The 21,792-nt window shown below is 42.7% G+C and overlaps 1 protein-coding gene across 3 annotated transcripts in view; it reads left to right on the plus strand.

The window, feature by feature from the left end:
- The window catches only part of tet3 (tet methylcytosine dioxygenase 3), a 36,402-nt gene extending 16,152 nt beyond the window's left edge, over window positions 1–20,250 (plus strand). For all 3 annotated transcript variants that reach the window (XM_041999929.1, XM_041999926.1, XM_041999928.1), the window contains 9 exons: window positions 3,099–6,024; window positions 8,018–8,108; window positions 9,506–9,599; window positions 10,287–10,495; window positions 10,992–11,142; window positions 11,898–11,987; window positions 12,271–12,408; window positions 12,539–12,893; window positions 12,986–20,250. In XM_041999929.1, coding sequence (XP_041855863.1) covers window positions 3,099–6,024; window positions 8,018–8,108; window positions 9,506–9,599; window positions 10,287–10,495; window positions 10,992–11,142; window positions 11,898–11,987; window positions 12,271–12,408; window positions 12,539–12,893; window positions 12,986–14,769 — 5,838 coding nt within the window. In that variant the 3' untranslated portion in view covers window positions 14,770–20,250. The remainder of the gene's footprint in view (window positions 1–3,098; window positions 6,025–8,017; window positions 8,109–9,505; window positions 9,600–10,286; window positions 10,496–10,991; window positions 11,143–11,897; window positions 11,988–12,270; window positions 12,409–12,538; window positions 12,894–12,985) is intronic.
- Window positions 20,251–21,792: the final 1,542 nt, after the last annotated feature.

Here is a 21,792-nt window from a genome sequence, read left to right on the forward strand (position 1 = left end):
ACGAGAGGGAGGATGGGATGGGGTGGTGTTGTGTTTGTGGGATTTAGGTTCAGCTGTCTATTCATAAGCTGCACTTAACCCCCTCAGCGCCAACTCCACCATCCTTTAATGCTTTGTCTCCTCCCTCCAGATTTTTTTTTTTTTTGTGCAGTGTCAGTGTTGAGCTGCACTTGGTTTCCTCTCAGACAAACCTGGAAAGGCTGCATTGTTTAAAGGGCTCCTAGACTGTCTAGTCCACCAGGTTTTTCAGGATCTGATCTGGTTAGATGGGTTTATTTGTTTGGGAATACTTTGCAGTGTGGGTTAAGTCAAGGCAAGTATGTTTAAGTATAAATAGAGTAGCACAGTTCAAGACAAAACTAGGATTCCTGCCTCTGTTAGGTTGTAAATCTTTGACAAAACACGTGGTGTTTAGAGTCAGAGGCACCCACAAAGGTGTAAAGTGCTGCAGGTGTCAGAGCAACATTTCCACCCTGCAGAATTCAGTGAGCTGTTTTACATGAGATGAGGTAAAGTTATAAACACCCGGTTCAAGATGATTTAAACCCACGTGTCTCCTGTGTGTGTTTTGTTTGCGCAAGTGTGACAAAAAGAGGAAAAGAGAGTATTAGTGGCAGCTCATGATTGTGGGATGTTGGGTAGTGCAGTGTTGCAGTCACCCGGTTTCAACACACTGCAGTTCTCATAACTGCCGCACACTGCTGCTAAACCCCCCCTCCCACCCCCCTCTTCCTCTTTCCCATCTGATGCCACTGATAGTACAGACATGGGGCTTCTCACGTATTGCATGCCGGCTGTTTTCTGCCCCCTCCAAATCATCCCTCCAACCCCTCTGTACCTCTTGCCAATAGCATTGGCACCCCTTCTGGGACCCCCCACCAGACACCCAGCGCAGAAGGTGGATTCAAAAGACCTGAGCATACTGCCTGTCCAGTAATTAGCCACTTCAAAGGCTCATTTAAATAATATTCAAATGATAGAGAAGATGGACGTCAGACTCACTTTTACGATCACACACTGATGGATCCACATACTGAAGCCATCTTTGTGGCTGGACATGAGAGGTTATGTTGGGGGATTGATACCTTCAGATAACTTCTGGTTAGTTTATATATAAATATGTAAAAGGATCTATGTTTTCTAGCAGGGGAATTTTTCTCTTGCAACAACATTAATACACAAAAGTTTGATATTAAACTTACTGTATTGTATTGAAACATATAGCTACTTCATGTCTGTCATGAAAGGAATATGGTACACTGGCCTCATATGGGGGCTAAAGCAGCAACTGTATTATCATAGTGACTCTGCCATTGTTTTCCTTACACAGGGACCATTGCGCATGTTTGAATATACAGGTCAGCCACAACATGAACTCTGTCAATGATTCCTGAACCTGTCCTTGGATTATCTTTGCTTGCTTTCCCTCTAAACTCATGTAATTATAATCAGCAAGGAACAAACCTGAACTGGATTTAATGTTTGCAAGAAATGTTTTAGGATGCATATAAAGAGGAGCCCCACAGTATGCTTTAACACATTAAGCTAATTCAGATTAATGGTCATGTAGGCAACCTTAGCCACATTACTTCTGAACCTACCACAGTTTTTACTGTTATGCTGAAACAGCCATAAAACATTTGGTCAAAAATGTAGTTCCCTTCGTCATATGACATGTTTGCAAATTTCAGTGTAACATTTCGTGTGATTACTGTTCCAGTTTTGAGACTGAGGGGAAGTGAGATATGTGGCTGCGCTGATCAGCTAACGATTACCACTACAGCTGAAAAGGCATTTAAACCAGCTGAACAAGTTTTCTTCCCTGTACAAGAATAGGTGAACAGTCAATGTGTGCAGTATTTCTCAAGGCTACATACTTTTGACCTCCACATGACTGAACTTGAATAACTGTCACACCTTTCTAACTCTCAGATCACCACCCACACTTCTCCCACATTGCCATTTAAAGTTTAGATTTTAAAAAAAATCTAATTAGATTTATCTGCTGTTAGCATTATGTTTAATGTGACAGAGTAGTCTTGTAATGAATGACCAAACCCTTAAACTGATTGTCAAGACCAGATAACTAATATTTGAACACCATGTTACACTCAGACAAGACTTTACTCTTTAACAAAGGCTCTCTAGACAGGCTGAATAAATCTTATGACTGGATGTTTTACCATGTGGGGTATTGTAGCCTTAATACTGGCTTCATGTTTGCTTTGTATTAGAAATAAAGATCACTTTTTACATCTAAGTTGTTGTTCTGGAAGAAATGTATGTGTGATTGTAATAAACAGAGGACAAAGAAGGGATTGAGCTCCAAACTCTTGGCTCAAAAAGTCTACAGAAGTATAAAATATGAAAACAGCACCAGCTAGAACTTTAAATATGTAAATAGCAAAAACATAAAATAAAATCTATAAATGAATAAAAATATATGAATTGCATAGACAATTAGAAAAACCTAAATGTTCCAGATCTGGTTTCATGTGAAAGAATATATTGCATGTGCCTATTTGCAAAATTCCTAGTGTTGTCCTCTCATTTGTTCTTTTACCCAAATTACAGCTAGTTTACCCGTTTTATGTCTTTTAATCAGTAATTATATAAAAAAAAGGAAAATTTAAGGTATTTACTGCCCCACCTCTACCACACATGACTACCTAACACCATTAGTGACATGTTTTCACTCCAGTATCCTGCTTTGCATAGTCCAACTGATTTGGAGCTCGACATCCATTTATAAACTGTGAAACTGCTTTATGACATGGCACACATCTGACAAAATGCTTCTCTGTTGTGAGATCACTCTACCGAATACTGGAATATTTGAGTCAGTTTCCATCGGTTTGATTGATCAGGCCTTGAAGCAAGTAATGTGTGAGAGATGGTGGAGAAACTCTGGATAAGAGCAAGAAAAGAGGGAATGGGGCCTTGGATTAAATGGTGGTCCCTCTAGATGTGCAAAAGAAAATGATTAAACACAGCAGTTATTCAGTATTCTGTCTGCATGATGTTGTCTAGCATCAGTCTTTTTTTCTTTTCTTTTTTTTTGGTACAGATTAACTAACCTGGCTCCTTTTATCTTTCAGACTGTTCACAAAGTTACTTCAGTGGATGGCCCCAGAAGTGGAGGCCAGATGGAAATTGGGTCACATGACCGCCTTCAGGAAGGCGAGCTGAGTCTGGAGTTGGCCAATGGGGTGAACCCCTACCCTAATGATGATGAGGCCTCTATGGAAACAGAACAGCAGAGAGCAGGAAGTGTGCCTTCAAGGCAATGTTGGGTGCCAGGACAAGGAAAGGTCAGTGACACCCAACAGCAGCAGCCGTGCTGGAGCAGCAACGATGATACAACCCCCTCTGAACCTTTCCACCATGCAAACATGGAGGATGCTCACAATCTGGTGGCTTTTTCTGCTATTGCTGGCTCCCTGCCTCCTTCCTCTTCCTCTTCTTGCAACCGTGTTCAGCCCAACATGGCCCAGCTGTATGAGCAGTTCATCCAGGAGACAGGTGCTGGTGGAGATCGTTCCAAACTCACTGCGGGGGTTCCTGAGGGAAGCTGTCAACCTCTAGAGGATCTTGACACCCTACAGAAAGCACTAAGTCAAGCCAAACATGGCCACAAGCCTCCGAACTGCGACTGTGATGGGCCTGACTGTCCAGACTACCTTGAGTGGTTGGAAAAGAAGATTAAATTAGCAACCAGAGAGGATCAAGGCTCCCACAAAATCATTGATGGTGCCACACACTTACAACAACTCCATTTGCAGCAACACCCCCAGACCTTCCAACAAGTGAATGGTGGTCACCATATGTCTACTTCATGCTCCCAGCAGCAAGAGGTAACTCAAGGCCATCATCCAGATCAAGTGCTCTGCTCCAAACCCCCTATTCCTTGCTCTCCCCAGGTGCTTTCCATAGCCAAGGAAAAGAACATCAGTCTTCAGACAGCCATTGCCATTGATGCCCTGACACAGTTATCTGGCACCAGTCCTCAAGCTGTCACTTCTCCAGGTCAACACACATTTAAAAATAACCTCCATAATCACCAACATATCCCAAACATTACACCTGGCTTGATCCCACCTTCTCCTGGCAGTAACTCATCTTCACGCTCTCAGTCTGTCCCTCCAGGAATGCACACAAACCAGCAGGCTTCAGCATCATGTGAACATCACAGACCCCAGTCCCAGGGTCATTCGCCCCATGTTACTCCTCTCCCATCCTCTACCTCTACTTTCCCAGGTCAGGGAAAAATTCCAGGCTACAGTCCTAATCCCCAGCAGTGGCAGCAGAACTCAGGCAGAGGTTCTGAACAGAAGAATCCATGGATGTATATGAAGTCTGAGCCCCAGTCTCGCTTTGTTGCTACAGCTCACAACGGTTCTGACCCAATGTCAGAGCTTAAACAGCTGCTTGGTGACACCAGTGGCAAGTTCAGCAATTCTCCCTTCAAGCTTCCAGTTGCACAGCAGCTCAATTTGAACCAGAATGGGAGTATTCAGGGCCAGGGAAGCCCAGCACTGGTCAGGATAAAAAAAGAACCAGACTCTGGTGAGCATTATCATCACACTGCCTCCATGGGACATTATGGCATGTCTAATGGTGAACAGCAGGGTCAGCCCTACCCTGGTAATCCCATGTCTCCTGGTCAAGCAGCCATCAGCCACTCCACTCAGGCAGCTCTACAGCAGCACCTTCACTACAAGAGGAACCTCTTCTCCACCCACACCTCTGGCTTTGGAGCATCAGGCCCACGTGCACCTCTGGCTTGCCAAAACTTGAAGAAATGGTGGCCCCAGATGGAAGCAGGAGGTTTGTCACATCTGGCAATCAAGCAGGAACCCAAGGAACCCAAGAAGAAAAAAAGCAGCCAAGGATCTCCTGTAATGAAAGCTATGAGTGGGGTAGGCCTTCCTCTCCCCAAACCTAAACAAATAATCATTAAAAAGACCAAGCAGAAAGCCTCCATGCCAATCTTCCTGCCTCAGAGTCAGATTTCCATGCAAAAACCACCGGTCCACATGATAGACAGAGTCCCGGTCCTGAACAGCCTGCAAGCATGCACTCTCTCATCACTTCCCCTCAACAGTAATTCCACTCAGGCCGCTGCAGCAGGCCTTTCTGCCCTGGCCCAATCTCAGGTATCCATTTCCAGCACCTCAATGACTCCCACTTCCACTGTTTCTTTTTTGCCAGAAAACACTCCAGCTCTCACTGGCTCTCTGCTTCCACCTGTGGCTCCAGCCGGAGCCCACGATAAATCAGAAGGAACAGACAGCCTGGCCTCTAGTAACACCAGCACTACCACACCTGTGACCTCCATAGCTCCATCCAGCAACTCACAATTACAGAATCTCATCAACATAGATCCAAAGTACGAAGAACTGATCCGCCAGTTTGAAGCTGAATTTGGAGATTCAGTTCCAGACTCATCTGCCACTCAGCCTGAGGAGGAGACTAATACTACAGCCCCAAAAGCAGGGAATGAATCCGTAATCAGTCCTCAGGACCTCAATTCCATATCATCCCACACTTCCCATTCGGTTCCCTCAGTTCCCATCACTCAAGCCAACTCCAAACCTCATTCAGATGATCAGGAGATGGAAGTCAACAACTACGGGTCAGGGATCCAAAGTGAAGCAACCATGAGCCAAGCATCCATTGAGAGCCCTATGGAAACACAACATGAGCGACCTGTTGACTTCTCTCTGCACCAGGAGTCTGTTTCAGACAAGCAGCAGCAGGCCAGAATGTTACAGAATACATTCAGCACGCCATGCTCTCCGCTGCCTAAACGCATGAAGTTTGAAGCTTCAGGGGAGGTAGCAGTACTGTCCACCACATGCTATTCAGAGGAGGACACCCCAACCAAGGATGGTCTACCCTGTTCTCCATCTCTTCGTGGCTTCCTAGACTCCCCTTTACGCTACCTGGACACCCCCACCAAGAACTTGCTTGATACTCCTTCCAAGGATTCACAGGCAGATTTTCCCACCTGTACATGTGTGGGTAAGTCTCTCTGGTGTGAGCATGCTTATGTGTGCTGTTCACCTACTAAGCTCTTTAACACTTTTCAGACACACATTCAGCATTATCCAAACAAATAACTATTGCCCTCACACATTATCCTCTGATCTATGTGAAAGGGTGAAATTCAGGCAATCAATAAGTATTAGCAAATAAAACAGAAGTTATTTTTTCTGAAGTGTCTCATTGCAGAAGGGGTCACTGCTAGTCATTACTTTTTCATCTGCTAGACCCATCCTCCACCCCAGCACCAGCTCTTGTCATAGTATTTGTTGAGTGTCTAAGAATGTGTGTGTTGCCAGGGCTTGTGGCTGCGACCATCCAGACAGCAACAACATAAAGCAATGAAGGCAGCAGGCAGGAACAAAAGCAGTGGTGGCAGAAGGAGCCTTTTGTGTGGGTTTTGGGTCTGGCAAGCAAGAAAATCACTGCCTTTGTTAGACAGAGAGCGCGTCAGTCCTGTAGTTTGGTTAGCACCCTGCTTAGGGTAGTTATTTATGTCAGAGTAGGTGGCCCAACAATTGAAATTAATAATTTTAAAATAGCTTTTTAAGCATTTGCATGTTTTTTTGGCACTCACGCTATGATATTGTATCATGTCTCTGTCCTTGAAGTCATTTATTCATGACTCAGTAAAGTAAATTATTGCTGATGTAGCAGCTGTGGGTAATTGTTAATAGACTTAGTGTTATAGCTGAACAATGAAAGACTCAGTGTTCTCAGAGAAACTATCAAGAACTTTAAATCCTTTTTTAGTTAGTTGAAGATAACTATATGAAGTTTAAAGCCCAGGTATAGAGCCCAATTATTTCTATTGAAGAGGATGCACAGCAGGGGGAGAACAGCTGCAGAAACACAAATAAAACTGTCTTTCACTGAGAGTAAAGCTTAGATGACAATAGGTCTTAATAGTAAATATTATTCACACACAACATCATCAGCTTTAGATTGGATAACACTGCATGTGAATGAAATTCCCTGCAAGACAAATACAATTTAGAGCCACGATTTGCACAACACAAATCAGTTCACACACAAGAATCTAGTATGACTCCTCCACTTCCTGCCATGAGCCACACCCGATGCCTCCCTGCACCGTCAGGGGAATGTGACCTCATGTTGCCTTCCCACCAGACACACACACATTTGAGTTAATGTACATAGCTGAGACAATCATCTGACAGAAAACTTAAATTTAGAGAACATATCTAATAATCTGAACCATGAGCTACATTACAAGTTATAGACAGGACAGAACAATGCAGTGGTAGGAAACACATAGCTAGCTGCTACAAAGCTTGCCAGTGCAGTCCAGAAGATGTTATTTAATGTGACACACATTTACCTGCACATTATTATTACATATAAAGATAAGCACTAATCATTTAAGAACTTATGCAACATAAACACAGGTGCATACAGACATGCTCCTACATACTAACACATTTCTACCACTACTTTAAAAAGCTTGTGCTTTGCAAAGTATCACCCAACAGACCACACCCTGCACTCACAGCCCACTGTCTCAGCTTGGGGGGATAATGTGTTTGTGTGAACTGGATGTTGCAATCAGTTGCACATTTATATGTTTCTCAATGACAACTTGACCTCAGCTACAAAGAGGATGGTGCTATCTTTGCTTAGACATACATCAAAGCACATCCGCTGCATGTTTGGCCTTTTATAAAAGTCTTCACGGAGTGAGATGTGTTTGTACAGAATTAAATATTCTATAGAGAGGCAGAGTTTCAAATGACATGTAATATTTAGGAAGAGGTTTTTGGACAACAATTTGCCATAAAACATTATATCCATGTACACGATGGCAGCAGTGATGCTACACTATGCTGTTCTCTGAAGTATTAGTTTAAATAAGATGATTACCACATTTTTTTTATTGTTATAATAGTTTAAAATATTGTAGGGGGGCTGAGGTTGAGTTTTTTATGGTTTCTTTGTAATTTCTATTTTCTAGAACAAATCCTGGAGAAAGATGAAGGGCCCTACTACAACCACCTGGGATCTGGACCTACTGTAGCCTCCATACGAAACCTGATGGAGTCAAGGTGCTCTTCTCTTCTCTTCTCTTCTCTTCTCTTCTCTTCTCTTCTCTTCTCTTCTCTTCTCTTCTCTTCTCTTCTCTTCTCTTCTCTTCTCTTCCCTTCTCCTCTTCCCCCTCCTCCTCTCTCTCCATTCTCCCTCCTCCTCACATTTTTGTCCTTAGGGAATCAGTGACCCAGAATCTAGTTGGAGGAACAGGAAATATCAGCGTCATCAGCATATCACAGGCAGAGCAAGAAGCACTGGAGTAGCAGCAGATGACAGTTGAGAATGAGAGGAAGAGAAAGAGGAAGAGGAAGAGAGGAAGGAGAGGATATTAAACTGCAGAGAAGAGAAAAGAGGAAGAGGAAGGAAAACAGAAGGAGCAAAATAAAGTTTTATGTGGAAATGCATGCACACAAAGCTGAATTCATTCTGTTCTAAACCCTTAAATTAAACATCAAATTGAGTCAAATTGAAAATAAAATCTATGTATTATGGTTTTACAAATGAGGTAAAGAATGATATTTAGCATTAATTATCAGGACTTTAATCGAATCAGTGTTACGCACACTGTAATCACCAAACCAGTCCAATAAGTTATCTTTTTTAAAGGAAAACATTGATCAACTGTTCTGAGTAGTGAATTTCAGTTGGACCAATGAGCGGGAAGTTGGGAGGGTGTTGTTACACCAGAGCTCCCTTTTTGTTGTTTGAGAGATGACATAAGATGTTAAGACCCTATAGTCCCAAGCTGACCTTTGACCCACCTTTGACCCCAGTAGGCCACCCCTGTGGGGACAGAGTTTAATCCCCCCACGCTCTCTCAGCTACCACAGGATGACTCCCATTGATGAGGAGCCCCTTGTGCTCACTGTCACGCCAAATCTGCTCAGGGCTGAAGTTTTTACAATGGCAGGTATCAAGCTGCTTGGGGAAGCTGATATGAGGTGTGACCAGACATGTGACAAGTTCTGATGACCTGCCTGTGTCCCAGTGCAGCCCCTGACCTTTCCCTCCTTCTGTATGTACTGGCAGATCTGCAGGAATACACTTCTCCATGCACTCACATGTCATAAACCCCAGCACAGAGATATCTCAAACACCAGGCGCTGTGGCTGGTGTTGTGCAGAAGTTGGTGGGCTCTGGTTTATTCTGCCATGCTTGTGTGAATCTCAGCAGAGCCTTGTGAACACACACTCCACTCCAGCCCGTATAACTGAGCTCGGCCTGTCTTTGGTAGAAAGCTGATTGAGTTTCCTCTGGCAGCTCTGATGCAGCCAACGAGCTGCTGTTGAACTGTTAGAGTGGCCATATGTTGTCTGTAGTTATTGCAGTGTGGTACCATTGGCAGTCATCAACAATCATTTGGCCAAGTGGGTGTCTCCTAAAGTGACAACATTGCTTCTCTCCCTCTGTGTAGGTATGGAGAGAAGGGGGAAGCCATCCGAATAGAGAAGGTGGTGTACACAGGCAAAGAGGGGAAGAGCTCGCATGGGTGTCCTATAGCCAAGTGGGTAAGTAGAATCACAATATACACATCGGATAATAGAGAAAAGCTCAGAGTATAACCGGTAGACCCTCAAAGGAACGGTCCACACCGTTAAGAGAGTATTCAGATTTCCACACTTTGACAGTCTGTCAGCAGCTCACTTGGTGCCTTGAGTTCAAGTGAAAGAGTAAAAAAAAGGTGAGATTGATGTTTGTGATTGTTCGTCCCTCCTGAAAGCTGTGACAGCCAATCAACAAGTGATTTACGCAGCATGTGTGTGTGTTTGTATAATGAGGGTTCCAGGGGGGATACACATCAAGTTTGTCATCCACAGTGGGTAAGTCAGTAGGAGGTCTCACTTTCTAACAGCTGTCCGGCCTCCCCTCCAGTGTGGGCCCTGACACATCTTGCTAATGACTTTATAGATTCAAAACAACCATCCAACTGAGGGAGGGGGCCCATGGGTGTATGCTGGAGACAGAGAGCAGAGGGCCGGCTGTCAGATGTGACTTTTTTGACAGACTTAGGAGAGTTATTCACACACCAAAGCAGACGACAGTCATTAAAGGTGTTATACTGTGTGTAAACATCAGCTTAATGTGTCTGTATGTAAAGATAATTTATGTGCTTTGGACATCTGCTGGTCAAAAAACGTAACTACAAAATTAACTGCACCAGAACTGAAGTCTTGATGAGCTCTGTTTCTTAACAGGTGATCCGTCGTAGTAGTGAGAAGGAGAAGCTGCTATGTCTGGTGCGTCATCGTGCTGGCCACCACTGTGCCAATGCAGTCATCATCATCCTCATTCTAGCCTGGGAGGGTGTCCCAAGAGCCCTGGCTGACAAGCTGTACCGCGAGGTCACTGACACTATCACCAAATTCGGCAACCCCACCAGCCGACGGTGCGGCCTCAATGATGAGTGAGTAGCCAAATGACACTGACTTTTTTATAAACAAGTTTGTGAATGTATAACATGCAATGGTGTATCTTCACAGCATCAATGGCCAATATTTTGGTGTTTTAAGACTTCTTTTTCAAGAAGACCAAAAACAGTTAAATACATGTTAATAAATGTAGTGGTTTTAAAAACTAACACATAGCAGGTAAGGGTCAGTGGCTTTATTTTGTTTGACTTGTGAGCATAAAGCTTAATTTTACCTCTGTCAAAGCATCTTTGCTTGTATGTCTTTTTTTAATACTTGTGAGGAAATGTGCCAACACCCACCAATAGAACAGAAGATTGCAGTAATTATGGACTTCAAACTGTATCCATGCTACTTGGTCAAAGATGTATGAAACTTCTGAGACTAACATTGTTTCAAATGAAACACTGGCCTAATTTCTCACTGACATTACTCTTAAGTAACAAAAGTAACATCCAAAAGCTAAGACTTTGCTCATTGTGTCTACTGCAGTCGTACCTGTGCTTGTCAAGGCAAGGACCCTGAAAAGTGTGGTGCTTCCTTTTCATTTGGTTGCTCCTGGAGTATGTACTTTAATGGCTGTAAGTACGCCCGAAGCAAAACGCCACGCAAGTTCAGGCTACAAGGAGAACACCCTGAAGAGGTACACATGACATCAAAACCACCTGTTGTACTGCATTACAAAGGAATGCATTGATGCTAACACTGAACAACTTTTTTGTTTTATTTTTGTTTGTTTGTTTGTTTGTATGTTTTGTTTTGGTATTTAGTCTCTGAAATTTTGAGTGGAGTTGTGTGAAGCACTTATGAGCAGCCAGCGGTCAGAGCACTCCCAGTTTGGGAAGCAGGAAGGGAAGATGGCTTAGCTAGCAGCTGTTCAAAACACAACACAAACTTCAGAAACTTATAGCAAATTGACCCAAAGCTACATTATGGATTTTTACAGCATTGCATGACCTCAGGACACTGCCACTGTATTCTTTTTTTAATTTTTTTAATTCTTGAGTGCACAGCCATTGAGCTAGCAATCTCTGACCACTGCCTGTGCATTACATGCTGAACACTTTTGTTGAGAAAAATGAGCCAAAATAAATCAGCCATATGATGCAAAACGACTCTCATAAAGAACTGCAATATTATTTTCACGTATCCTGCTATAAGTTTATGACTTTAGGATTTATTTAGATAGCAGTCATTTGAGTAGTTACCAGTTTAACCTGCGTCAAAGTTTCTTTTTAACCTGAGATCACGCTGAATGCTGTTTACCGTGTGAGTATTCAGAAGTGCTTGACACAACCCACTGCCAAAAATTAAAAATGTTCCTTTGAGGTACTCAAACAGGCTTTATCTTTTATTAACCTGTGTTTTGTTCTGACAGTTGATCCATATCTTTTTCAGGAGGGCAAACTCAGGGACAACTTCCAAACTCTAGCAACTGAGGTGGCTCCTTTGTATAAGCGACTAGCACCACAGGCCTACAGTAACCAGGTTTGTTGCTCAGACAAATGCCCAACAAAGTTTATTTAATGTGCAAGTCTATGCAGTAAAAACCAGTTGCCATCAACAGTACTTGTGATATGATGTGTTTTTCTTATATAGAGTAAGTGCAAGGGTTTTGATATAAAAAAGACAAAAACAGTTAAACAGTATCAGGTGGCAAAAAAAAAAAAAAAAAAAGAAAAATAGCACTGCATGGAATTCAACAATATGAATCCAAATAAATAGTTTCCTTCTGCAGCTGGTTTAAAGTTGTCCCTGTCCTCAACCTCAGTGCCTGACAGAGTCCCGAGCTCCAGATTGCAGGTTGGGTTTGAAGGAAGGCCGTCCATTCTCTGGAATCACTGCTTGCATGGACTTCTGTGCCCATGCTCATAAGGACCAGCATAACCTCCACAATGGCTGCACAGTGGTAAGATCATCTAAAATTCAGGGTGTTTAAGGCTGTGAATACAGGATATATTATAGGAAAAAACATTATTAAAATAATTTTGTTCATTTTACATAAATCAGCTTTTTTTTTGCTTGTAATGCTTTGCTAGGTGTGTACTTTAACTAAGGAGGACAACCGTACGGTGGGGGAAATCCCTGAGGACGAGCAGCTCCATGTGTTGCCTCTATACACAGTATCACAGACGGATGAGTTTGGCAACGCAGAGGCCCAGCGGATCAAAATGCAGACAGGAGCTTTTCAGGTTCTTCAGGCTTTCCGACGTGAGGTACGCAAGTTACCCGAGCCTGCCAAATCCTGCCGACAGCGCCGGATGGAGGCCAAGAAAGCCGCCTCAGAGAAGAAGAAGAATAAACTCATACAGCAGACAGGGGAGACGCCAGAGAAAACAATGATCAAGACTGAGGTCTGCATCCCCAGTTCAGCCCAACCCCATGGTAATAAAGGTTAGTTATTGTTTTTTTGTTTTTTTTGTCTTATAAAAGTAACTTGAAATCAACAGAATTTCTAACCTACCTTTCATGCTTTAAACAATCAGCAATTATAAAACAAGAGGTGAAGCCTAAAATCAAGACAGAACCCTTCAACGGATCAATAGATGGATACCCTGTGCAAGCAACAGACCCATTCAACAACATCTATCAACACCCTGCCTACTATGCAAGGGGAGCCCCTTCCCCAGCAGGTCAGTCCTCTGCAGCTGAAGCAGTAAATGGCTACCACCCCAGTCTGCCCGCAATGCCCTACGGCTACTACAACTACCCATCCAATGCACTTTTCCCACGTAAGCTGAGGACCTATGAGGGTCGAAATGGGTCTTTGCCTAAAACAGGTATTAGGCCTGCCGAGGCAGACAAGAAGCCTGATATCCAGAGCCTTCAGGCCAGACTGGCCCAGTCCTCCACCAGCCAGCTGGAGCAAACCAACCAACTGAACCACAGTGCTTACACCCAGTCTGCAGACTGCAACCAGTCCCGTCCTTCCTCTGTTTCCTCTGACACCTCCAACAGAGCCACTCCAGTCATCAAAAAGGAGCCTGTCGATGTGCCAGTTTATGAGGGTGCATTACCAAGCCAGGCTGGTGCCAATACATCAAGAGCCACCCCCCAGCCTGCAGCCTGGCCAGGGTACAAGCTTAATGGGAGTATTATTCCGACACCCTGGGATGGCCATCTAAACCATAGACAAAGTCCCGAAGCCTCTTCTTTGAACTCAAACAAGCAGCCGTTTCACCAGCATTCCCAGCAGCGGTCCTCTCCTTTCCCCCAGCAGTGGACATCCTTCCCTAGTTCAACCCCCCCACTGCCTTCTCCGAGTCCATCACTCCAAGTAACTCCATCTCCACCTCCGTCCCCTCATGTAGGCACAGTGCTCCAGGCTAACTTACACCAAGGCTCCACACGTTATGCCACCCCTCAACCAGGGACACCACAGCCTGGCCCCTCTCACTCAGGCTCACTTACTCCACAACCAAGTACCCCAGGCCCAGGGACCCACGGACACTGGGCCAGCCCTGCTCCTAGTCCCCAGCCAAATGCTTGGGCCATGGGGTCTGCTGCATATAGTCCTGGTTTGAAGCACAGCAATCCCGCAGGAGCCTACCCAGAAAGGATCTGGTCCAAGACCGGGGAAAATCGGTGCTCCACTCCCCTTGGGCTTCAGGAGAAGACCTGGAAGTCTTGTGGAGGTTCAGTGGCCGGCAGCACCCCTTCCCCTGCTCCTGAGGGTCGTCTCTTCCCTGATGCCCTGCAGCAGTCAGGTCAGGCCTACTGTCACCAAAGCCGAGCCGAAAGTGACGTTGCGGGCACCAAGCATCAGGAAGAAGATGAAGAGGTGTGGTCTGACAGTGAACACAACTTCCTGGATCCCACCATTGGAGGTGTAGCAGTAGCACCAGCTCACGGTTCCATCCTGATTGAATGTGCTCGTCGGGAACTTCATGCCACCACTCCAATTAAAAAGCCTGATCGTTCCCACCCCACCCGCATCTCCCTGGTCTTCTACCAGCACAAGAACCTCAACCAGCCAATGCATGGCCTGGCTCTGTGGGAGGCAAAAATGAAGCTGCTGGCAGAGCGAGCACTGCAGAGGCAGCAGGAGGCGGCTCTCCTGGGCCTCTCCCAGGAAGACATTAAGACACTCGGGAAGAAACGCAAATGGGGTGCTGCGATGGCAGGTGGCAGTCCAGGACCTGGCCAATCTAAAGACAAGAAGGAGGGCCCAGTGACACGGTTAGCCCCAACGTTCTACACCACCTCTATGGTTACTGTGTCTACCTATGCCTTCACACGCCTCACTGGACCCTACAGTTACTTCGTCTGAGGACAAACAAACACAGACTGACAGCTACAGAGTGGTGCAGTGGAGGAATGGACAGAGCAACGAGCTGGACAAACGTCTCTGGCAACTCTCCATCCTGCCCCCTCCACAGTCCGCTTGGAGGAGGGACATTTTTATTGTTTTTTACCTCATGTCAGGCAGTGGTTTGGGCGTCAGACTCACTGCCTGTGGTGCTCTTCCTCTCTCTTTCCTGGAGAGGAACTCCATCGCTTTTTCTTGTTTATAGAATTTTAATGATTCTAATTATTGCTATTATTACCGATATTATTATGATTGCTATTGTTACTGTCAATGTTGTTATTACAGGTATTATTATAATGAAGACTTGTTTTTTTATTATTGCTGTTTTCATTAATGTTATTATTAATGAGGTGATTGTTTTATGTTGATTTTTTTTTTTTTAAATCAATCAGTCTGAGTCACTCAGACCGTTGCTTTTTCCATGTTTGGAAAACTTGTTCCTTTTTATGTTTATTTTCTTTTTCCTTATCAATCTTAAACTCTACTTATAGGAGGAGCCATTATCTTCCAGAAAAGACAGCAAATCAGCATTAGAGAAAACATAATAATGGCTGTATACAAAAAAAAAAAGAAAAAAAAATTGACTTCATCGAGGTATTTATTAAAAACTGATAAAGTACCATATATTTGATGTTATGGAAAAAAACTACAAAAATTCTTATTTTTGATAAACAAAACTTTCTAAACTTATAAATAAAACCAATTATAATATGAAAATGAATGCCCAAGTACAAAATAACTGCAAAAAACCACACTGGTAGAAATCATTACTGCTTGTCTTGTCGTTAGATGATGTGTTCCTCCTGCTTATCTGCACCCCTCCGGCTCTCGACTGGTGCTCAGCTTCTGGCTCCAATAGAATTTCATTCCGCTACTCTTCATGGCATTTGATGCTGTAATATGGTGCTCTAACTCAGATTTGGCTCAAGTAGTGTTTTGCAAGGAAATACTTTTGTTTTGGCTGAGATATTCCAGATAGTCTACTGCTCTAAGATGCAGGTGCAGAATATATGTTGAGCAAGGATAATTATAATGGATTATTCTACAAAGACTGATCTTTGCTCATTACAATTTCTGGTATCTTGCACTTAACAGAGGCTAAAACAAGAGGTAGTACCTGCAAATTCAATTTAACCCAGATCTGTGCTTACCACAAAGAGATGGAGCAGGTGGCACTCTTTATCTTCCTACAAGTAGGGGTGAGCACTTCTCAGTATAAACTCTAGAGGGCAGCGTTGACTGCCATTTCAAAGTGGTGTGTACAAGCAGACCTAGAAGCTCTTGACATCCATTCAGACTAGAAGGCTCACTTTGCTGTTTTAACCACCCTTGGCCAGTAGAGGGGGATCTCACACCCGGTTTACTGGCATTGGATGTGGAAACCAATGTTTGTCTCATTGTAGATCAGATGTGAGCCAAGTCTGCAGAGGCATCTGGGAAGCCTATCCTAGGATATAGCAGTAGGAAACAGTGTTGGGACTGCAATGCTCTTGGTGCTCCTACACACACTCTGGTGCTGTCCTGTTACACTTGATCTACTGTGAAGGGCCCACTCCTTCCTCTGCATGGTGCTGTCATCTTATAGCAGAGTGAGGTGTGTCCTTCTGCAGGCACCTTGTTACCACAGAGCCAGCCAGTCATAGTGGTTGCAGCTTTGTCATTGGGCTCAGCAACTGGTTCCTGTTGAGGAGGGTTTTTTTTTTTTTTTTTTTTTTACAGTTTACTGTGGCATATAACAAAAAGAAAAGAGAAAAACAAACACTGTCCAGGGCAGAGAAAGCACATTCATTCATTGCATCTCTTGAGAACACATTAGTTGTGCTTTTCATAGAGGAAACAGTACTGAGACATAAAGGCAAACCATAGAAAATTACTGTAGCTTCAGGGTTTTGGCGCCAAATACTAATGCATTGAATCAATTAATCTCTGGCTTTGTGTCTCTGTGTGGGAAGGTGTGGCAGAAAGAAGTGCATGAAAGAGAAAAACCAAAGCAAGAGACTTTTTGATAGCATTGCTAGAGTTCCTTGAATTGTTTATTTTTACTTTCTTTACGGCAGCATAGTTTGCTTGTAGCGGGTGTTGAAATTGAGAATGAGTGACTACCAGAACTCGATACGAGCCGGTTCCTCCCAGCTGCTGCTGGGGGCGTTGTTTGGGTCATGGCCCTGGTTGTCTGGTTGTCCTGTTACCTCTCCTAAGGGCCTCCAGCTCTCTACCTCATGCTGTAGAGACACTGGTCACTATCACAACTTGCTACTGAGGGTAGAAAATGGTGCATGTCCCTTTGTGTGCTCTAGTTCCCCACACTCATTTTAACCAGCTTTTTTTTTTTTTTTTATTATTTTGGTTTTTTGGTTGTTTTTTTTAACTCTTATTTATTACTACATGGTGATGATGATAATGATTGTCTTTGATGTTATTGTTTTTTTTTCATCTTTTTTTATATAGCTAATACAAATTGTAAATAGAGAAGAAAAGATTTATAAAAGCACTTTTAATCTTGATTTTAATGACAAAAAGAAAGAGCCGATTATTGACAACTTGAAGCTTAGTTTTTCTGGGTTTGTTTTTTCTTTTTAATTTTCTCAAGAGAGAGATAAAAATGTAAATATTAAACTATTTAGGTAAGATTATTTAACTGGTGAGGATAGTAACTAAACCATTAATGATGGGGGTGTTTTGAAGTCTTGGACAGCCCTTGACAACACTTAAAGGCAGATTTATACTTGTGCGGCATCTGCATCACCGCCGTAGGCTCGGCTTAGCTCTGCAGAAGCTCGACGCGCAGCTCTTCTAGACCTGACGTGCTGCTATGCAGACGGTTACGCAGCGGTACTCCCTTGTGATTGGTCAGTTAGGGATCACGTGTTTTCGGATATCTGGATCTTCTCGCTGAATTTGTGTGGTAAACACAGTTTTTAAAAACAATAACCAGTGGCTCAAGTTAATGAGAGGCTGATCGAATTATTTGTTCGTTACCTTCCACAAGCTAATATAGACACTGAACCATACTGGACGCCATTGTTGTTTTAAAACAGGAAATACCTACCCACCTGAAGTGAACCCTCAAAAGAACTCCGACCTGGCGATACCACCCCTGCTGCCACCTTCAGATTAGGAGAAGAAACTGCAACATGACACCAAAACTACGTGTACCCCTACACTCGAGTGTGAGAGCAAACTCACCAGTGTCAGCTACGGCGTAGCAGACCGCACGCAGACGCAGCGCGAGTATAAATCCGCCTTCAGTCCTGATGTGTGTAAACGTTTGCTCAGTAACACTGCTGTTTTGCTTTTGGAAGTACTGTACCGCCCACCCCCACCCCACCCTGTCAGTCTCATAACTTTCTGAAAATGAATTCATGAGCCCAGTTATGTGAAACAAAGCCACACTCGGCTCACTGTCCAACAGCCCACCCCCTAAAAATACAACTGGAGAGTCTCTCTTTCAAACATCATGTGTTAAAATGTCTGAATTTTAGAGTTTTACAAAAGCTCAACTGTTTTTTTTTTTGTTTTTTTTTTCGTCACAAACTAACCGCAATATCAAATTTCCATTTAAACCTAAAAGATACAAAAACTGTGGTTCTGAACAGCAGAGGTGTACTGGTTAGTGGTTTAAGCCAGTGGTTCTCAACCTATTTTCCTTGAAGATCCCCTTCATGCAAATACTAAAAAGCCATGAACACCCTGCCCTACCCCGTGCTGTAACCATGCTAGGTTTTATGCTTTCAAAAGTGACATTCTCACCATAAATAATGTTTTCTGGCCGAGTCCTGTCCGTCCATAAAGCCAAAGTTAAATTAATAACATATAGATTTTTTTTTCTTAAAATAGGGACAATGTGTGGACAGAAATCACAATTGCACTGAAAATTCAAATCCTTTGGGGACCCCCTGTGTTCATTGAGGGACCCCCTTGGGGAGTCCTGGACTCTAGGTTGGGAACCACTTGTTTAGGCTAAGGGTAAATCTAAATCAGTAGCCATGAAAAAATGTGCAGTGTTCAATTAAAATAAAATACTTTGATGTTTTGAGAAATATACAATTTTGCTTCCTCTCTGAGGGTTAGATCAGACGATCATAACTTTTACCATAAAGTTTATTTAGTTTAAGTAAAAAAAAAAACAGATATTCTCCTGGGGTTACGTTGTGGTAACCTAGCAACCAGCAGAGATTACAGGATGCTCTAAGACACAAAACAAAGTGCTGTTTTTTTTCTTTTCACCTTGGCTTGTGTGGTTTTCTCATGTTTTTTTTCTTTCAAAATTAAGATGAATCAGTGACGTTTTAGTGAGTTATAGCCCTGCAAATTTGTTTTTCACTTGTGTTAGACTATCAGGCAAGAGACTGCCTCCCTGCTTGTGTAGATGTATCTATCATTATTATTTAAGTATGCACATGGCAGAGAAATCATGATGCCCCCCCGAAGAAGATGGCAGATTTAGGCTTGTAATATTTAATGTCGTGACACAAGATCCCGACTAACAGGAGTGGTGCAGTAGTAGGGCTTGATTTGCTTTTTGAGGATAATGCTTGGCCCTTATTTTACACACTTGCCTAAGAAACGGTGCTAAGGATATAATGTACACCATCTTATTACATTTATTAATCTCTAAATGTCTCACATTTAGTGAATGGTTCTTATAAGGGGTCCTACCTCCCAAGCATGTACTGAAATTGGGATGGGGAGGGGAGGGGAGGGGGGTGGGAGGAATGTTTTAGACAGCCGGTGCTATGATGCTACACCTTAACATTCACTGTGTAAAAACAAATAAATGTGAGGGAGAAATGATTATCTCGAAAAATATTTTTCTGAGCTCTTCGAATGTCAAGAAAACTATACTTTCAATCCCAGCAGTTTCAGAAGATGGGAAGCTGCCCTGGTGCTGACTTTATGAAAAGTCTTTTGTTACAACGCTACAGATTTACATCTCTCAGAGGGCAGGAGGGCACGCTGACAGTTCAGTACAGCCTCTCGATATTCATTCCATGTTTTACTTGAAGTCATTTAAACTAGGATGAGGAATAGAATCAAATTATATGAAGACTGTTATCTGGGTTTCACATTTGGTACTGTGCAAGTACTAAAAGCTATTAGAATAATCTTTTGAGTATGTTGTACATGTACATGTTAGCTGAATGCTAAGATATTTGATCAATATCAGAGTTGTGTACTGCCCCCCCCACCCACACACACACACACACACACACACACACACACACACACACACACACACCCACCTTCCCCATGCACTTCCTTTATTCAACCCCTCCCTTTCTCTTAAACCTTGTATATTTAGTCTTTCTGAAAAATGTTTTCTCACACAAATATAGGTAAACATGCATCTCACTATGTATGGCCCACTGTTTAAAATTCACCCAACACCCAATTTTTCCGAACACTCTCCAAATCTAGAACAGAGACTTGGACCCTGGCTCATACAAAATGATGAAAATGAACCTACACAAGTGGCAGCTACATTCTTTTTTGAGTTGTAGGATTGTTCTTGGTTCCTTAATTTTCATGTCAAGGATGCAGTATGTAAAAAAAAAAAAAAAAAAAAAAAAAAAGAAAGAAAGAAAAAAAAGTGGTTTTGTTGAGTCTCTCTCTTTGTAGCTGTATGGTGTATCATGTGAATACATAGTGTATGTGGTTAAAAACCCTACAATATTGTTTTATGTTGCGCGATAAATAAAAATATTGAAGCAAAAATACTTTGTGAAGTCCTTTATTTCATGATCAAGCTGCAAAAAAATCTGATTTGAGAGTGTTTCAGCACAGTGGAGTCCAGCACTTTCTTTCAAATGATGCCAGATTTGCATAATTTCACTGATTCATGCTTTCACAGTGATTAGTTACCACGGGATTGTCACAGGGACCTAATTTGAGACAAGTTTAGAAAGCTCAAGCTAAGGTGCTGCCCAATTACAGGAAATGCTTCTTTTCTTTAAACCCCAATACAATTACCTGACAGCAGGAAGAAAGTGGAAAGGTGCCAATGAAATAGCAAAGATAGATGTACAGCTTTGCTTTCATGTTCCTTAAAACATCTGTTGGCATACGTAAGGGCCCCTGCTTTTAACTAGGATCAAGGTCGGTTTGCCTGACATGCCTGCCACCTCTTAAACAAACACACTGAGGTACACTAGAAGATAGAAGAGTTTTAGTTGCATAAGTTCTGAGCATCACTTTTTTCGAAGGACACCATTTAGTGCTCTAAAAAAGTCGAATGAAAATCGTTTTGGAATCCATCAAGGACCTTTTCCTGGTCAGATCACAGTTGCATGTTTTAAGTTTTGTTTAGTTTTCTTTTTAGGGTTTAAATTAGCTCAATTAATGCAGGGTGATAGTGGTGTCAGCATTAACACTAAACTGGGATCCTTCTCATTTGAGACCATGCTCTGGAAACATAGATTTTCACCTCTCTCATACATTAATATTAGCCACTTTATTAAACACTGATTCTGCAGGATTTCTGGATAGAATCAGAGTTTGTGCCTTTAGATTGAACAGAACATGTTGAAGGCTGAAGTGGTGGATTGTGCAACTTGACACAGGCTGGCTGTCATAATAATAGAAAAAAAATCTCGTTCAGCATGGTGAAGCTGAGATTTGTCAGTGGAGCATAAAAGGTTTTTTTTTCCCTTTTTTTAAAAGATATTTAAAAAAAAAGAGGGGAAAATGCAATAGCCTTGAAGACTGATGTTTGGTTTGACCAAGTAAAAGGATCTTTGTGACATTTCTATTAAAATATTATCAAGTTAAGACTGAATAAACTGACAATGAGGAAGATGAGCAACAAAAGATCACCTTGGAAACTTTATTTAGGAAAGTTTTAGACAAACACACCTTTACAACCGATGAGGTGAGGCATGGATCATTATAGTTCAAATGAGTATAAATATTACAATCTGGAAGATTTACAACAAAAACACACAGGGGAGCAAAGAATAAAGTCACACACAAGTAAAAAAGAAGAGC

Source organism: Melanotaenia boesemani, chromosome 11, assembly GCF_017639745.1.
Source record: "Melanotaenia boesemani isolate fMelBoe1 chromosome 11, fMelBoe1.pri, whole genome shotgun sequence".
NCBI lineage: Eukaryota > Metazoa > Chordata > Actinopteri > Atheriniformes > Melanotaeniidae > Melanotaenia > Melanotaenia boesemani.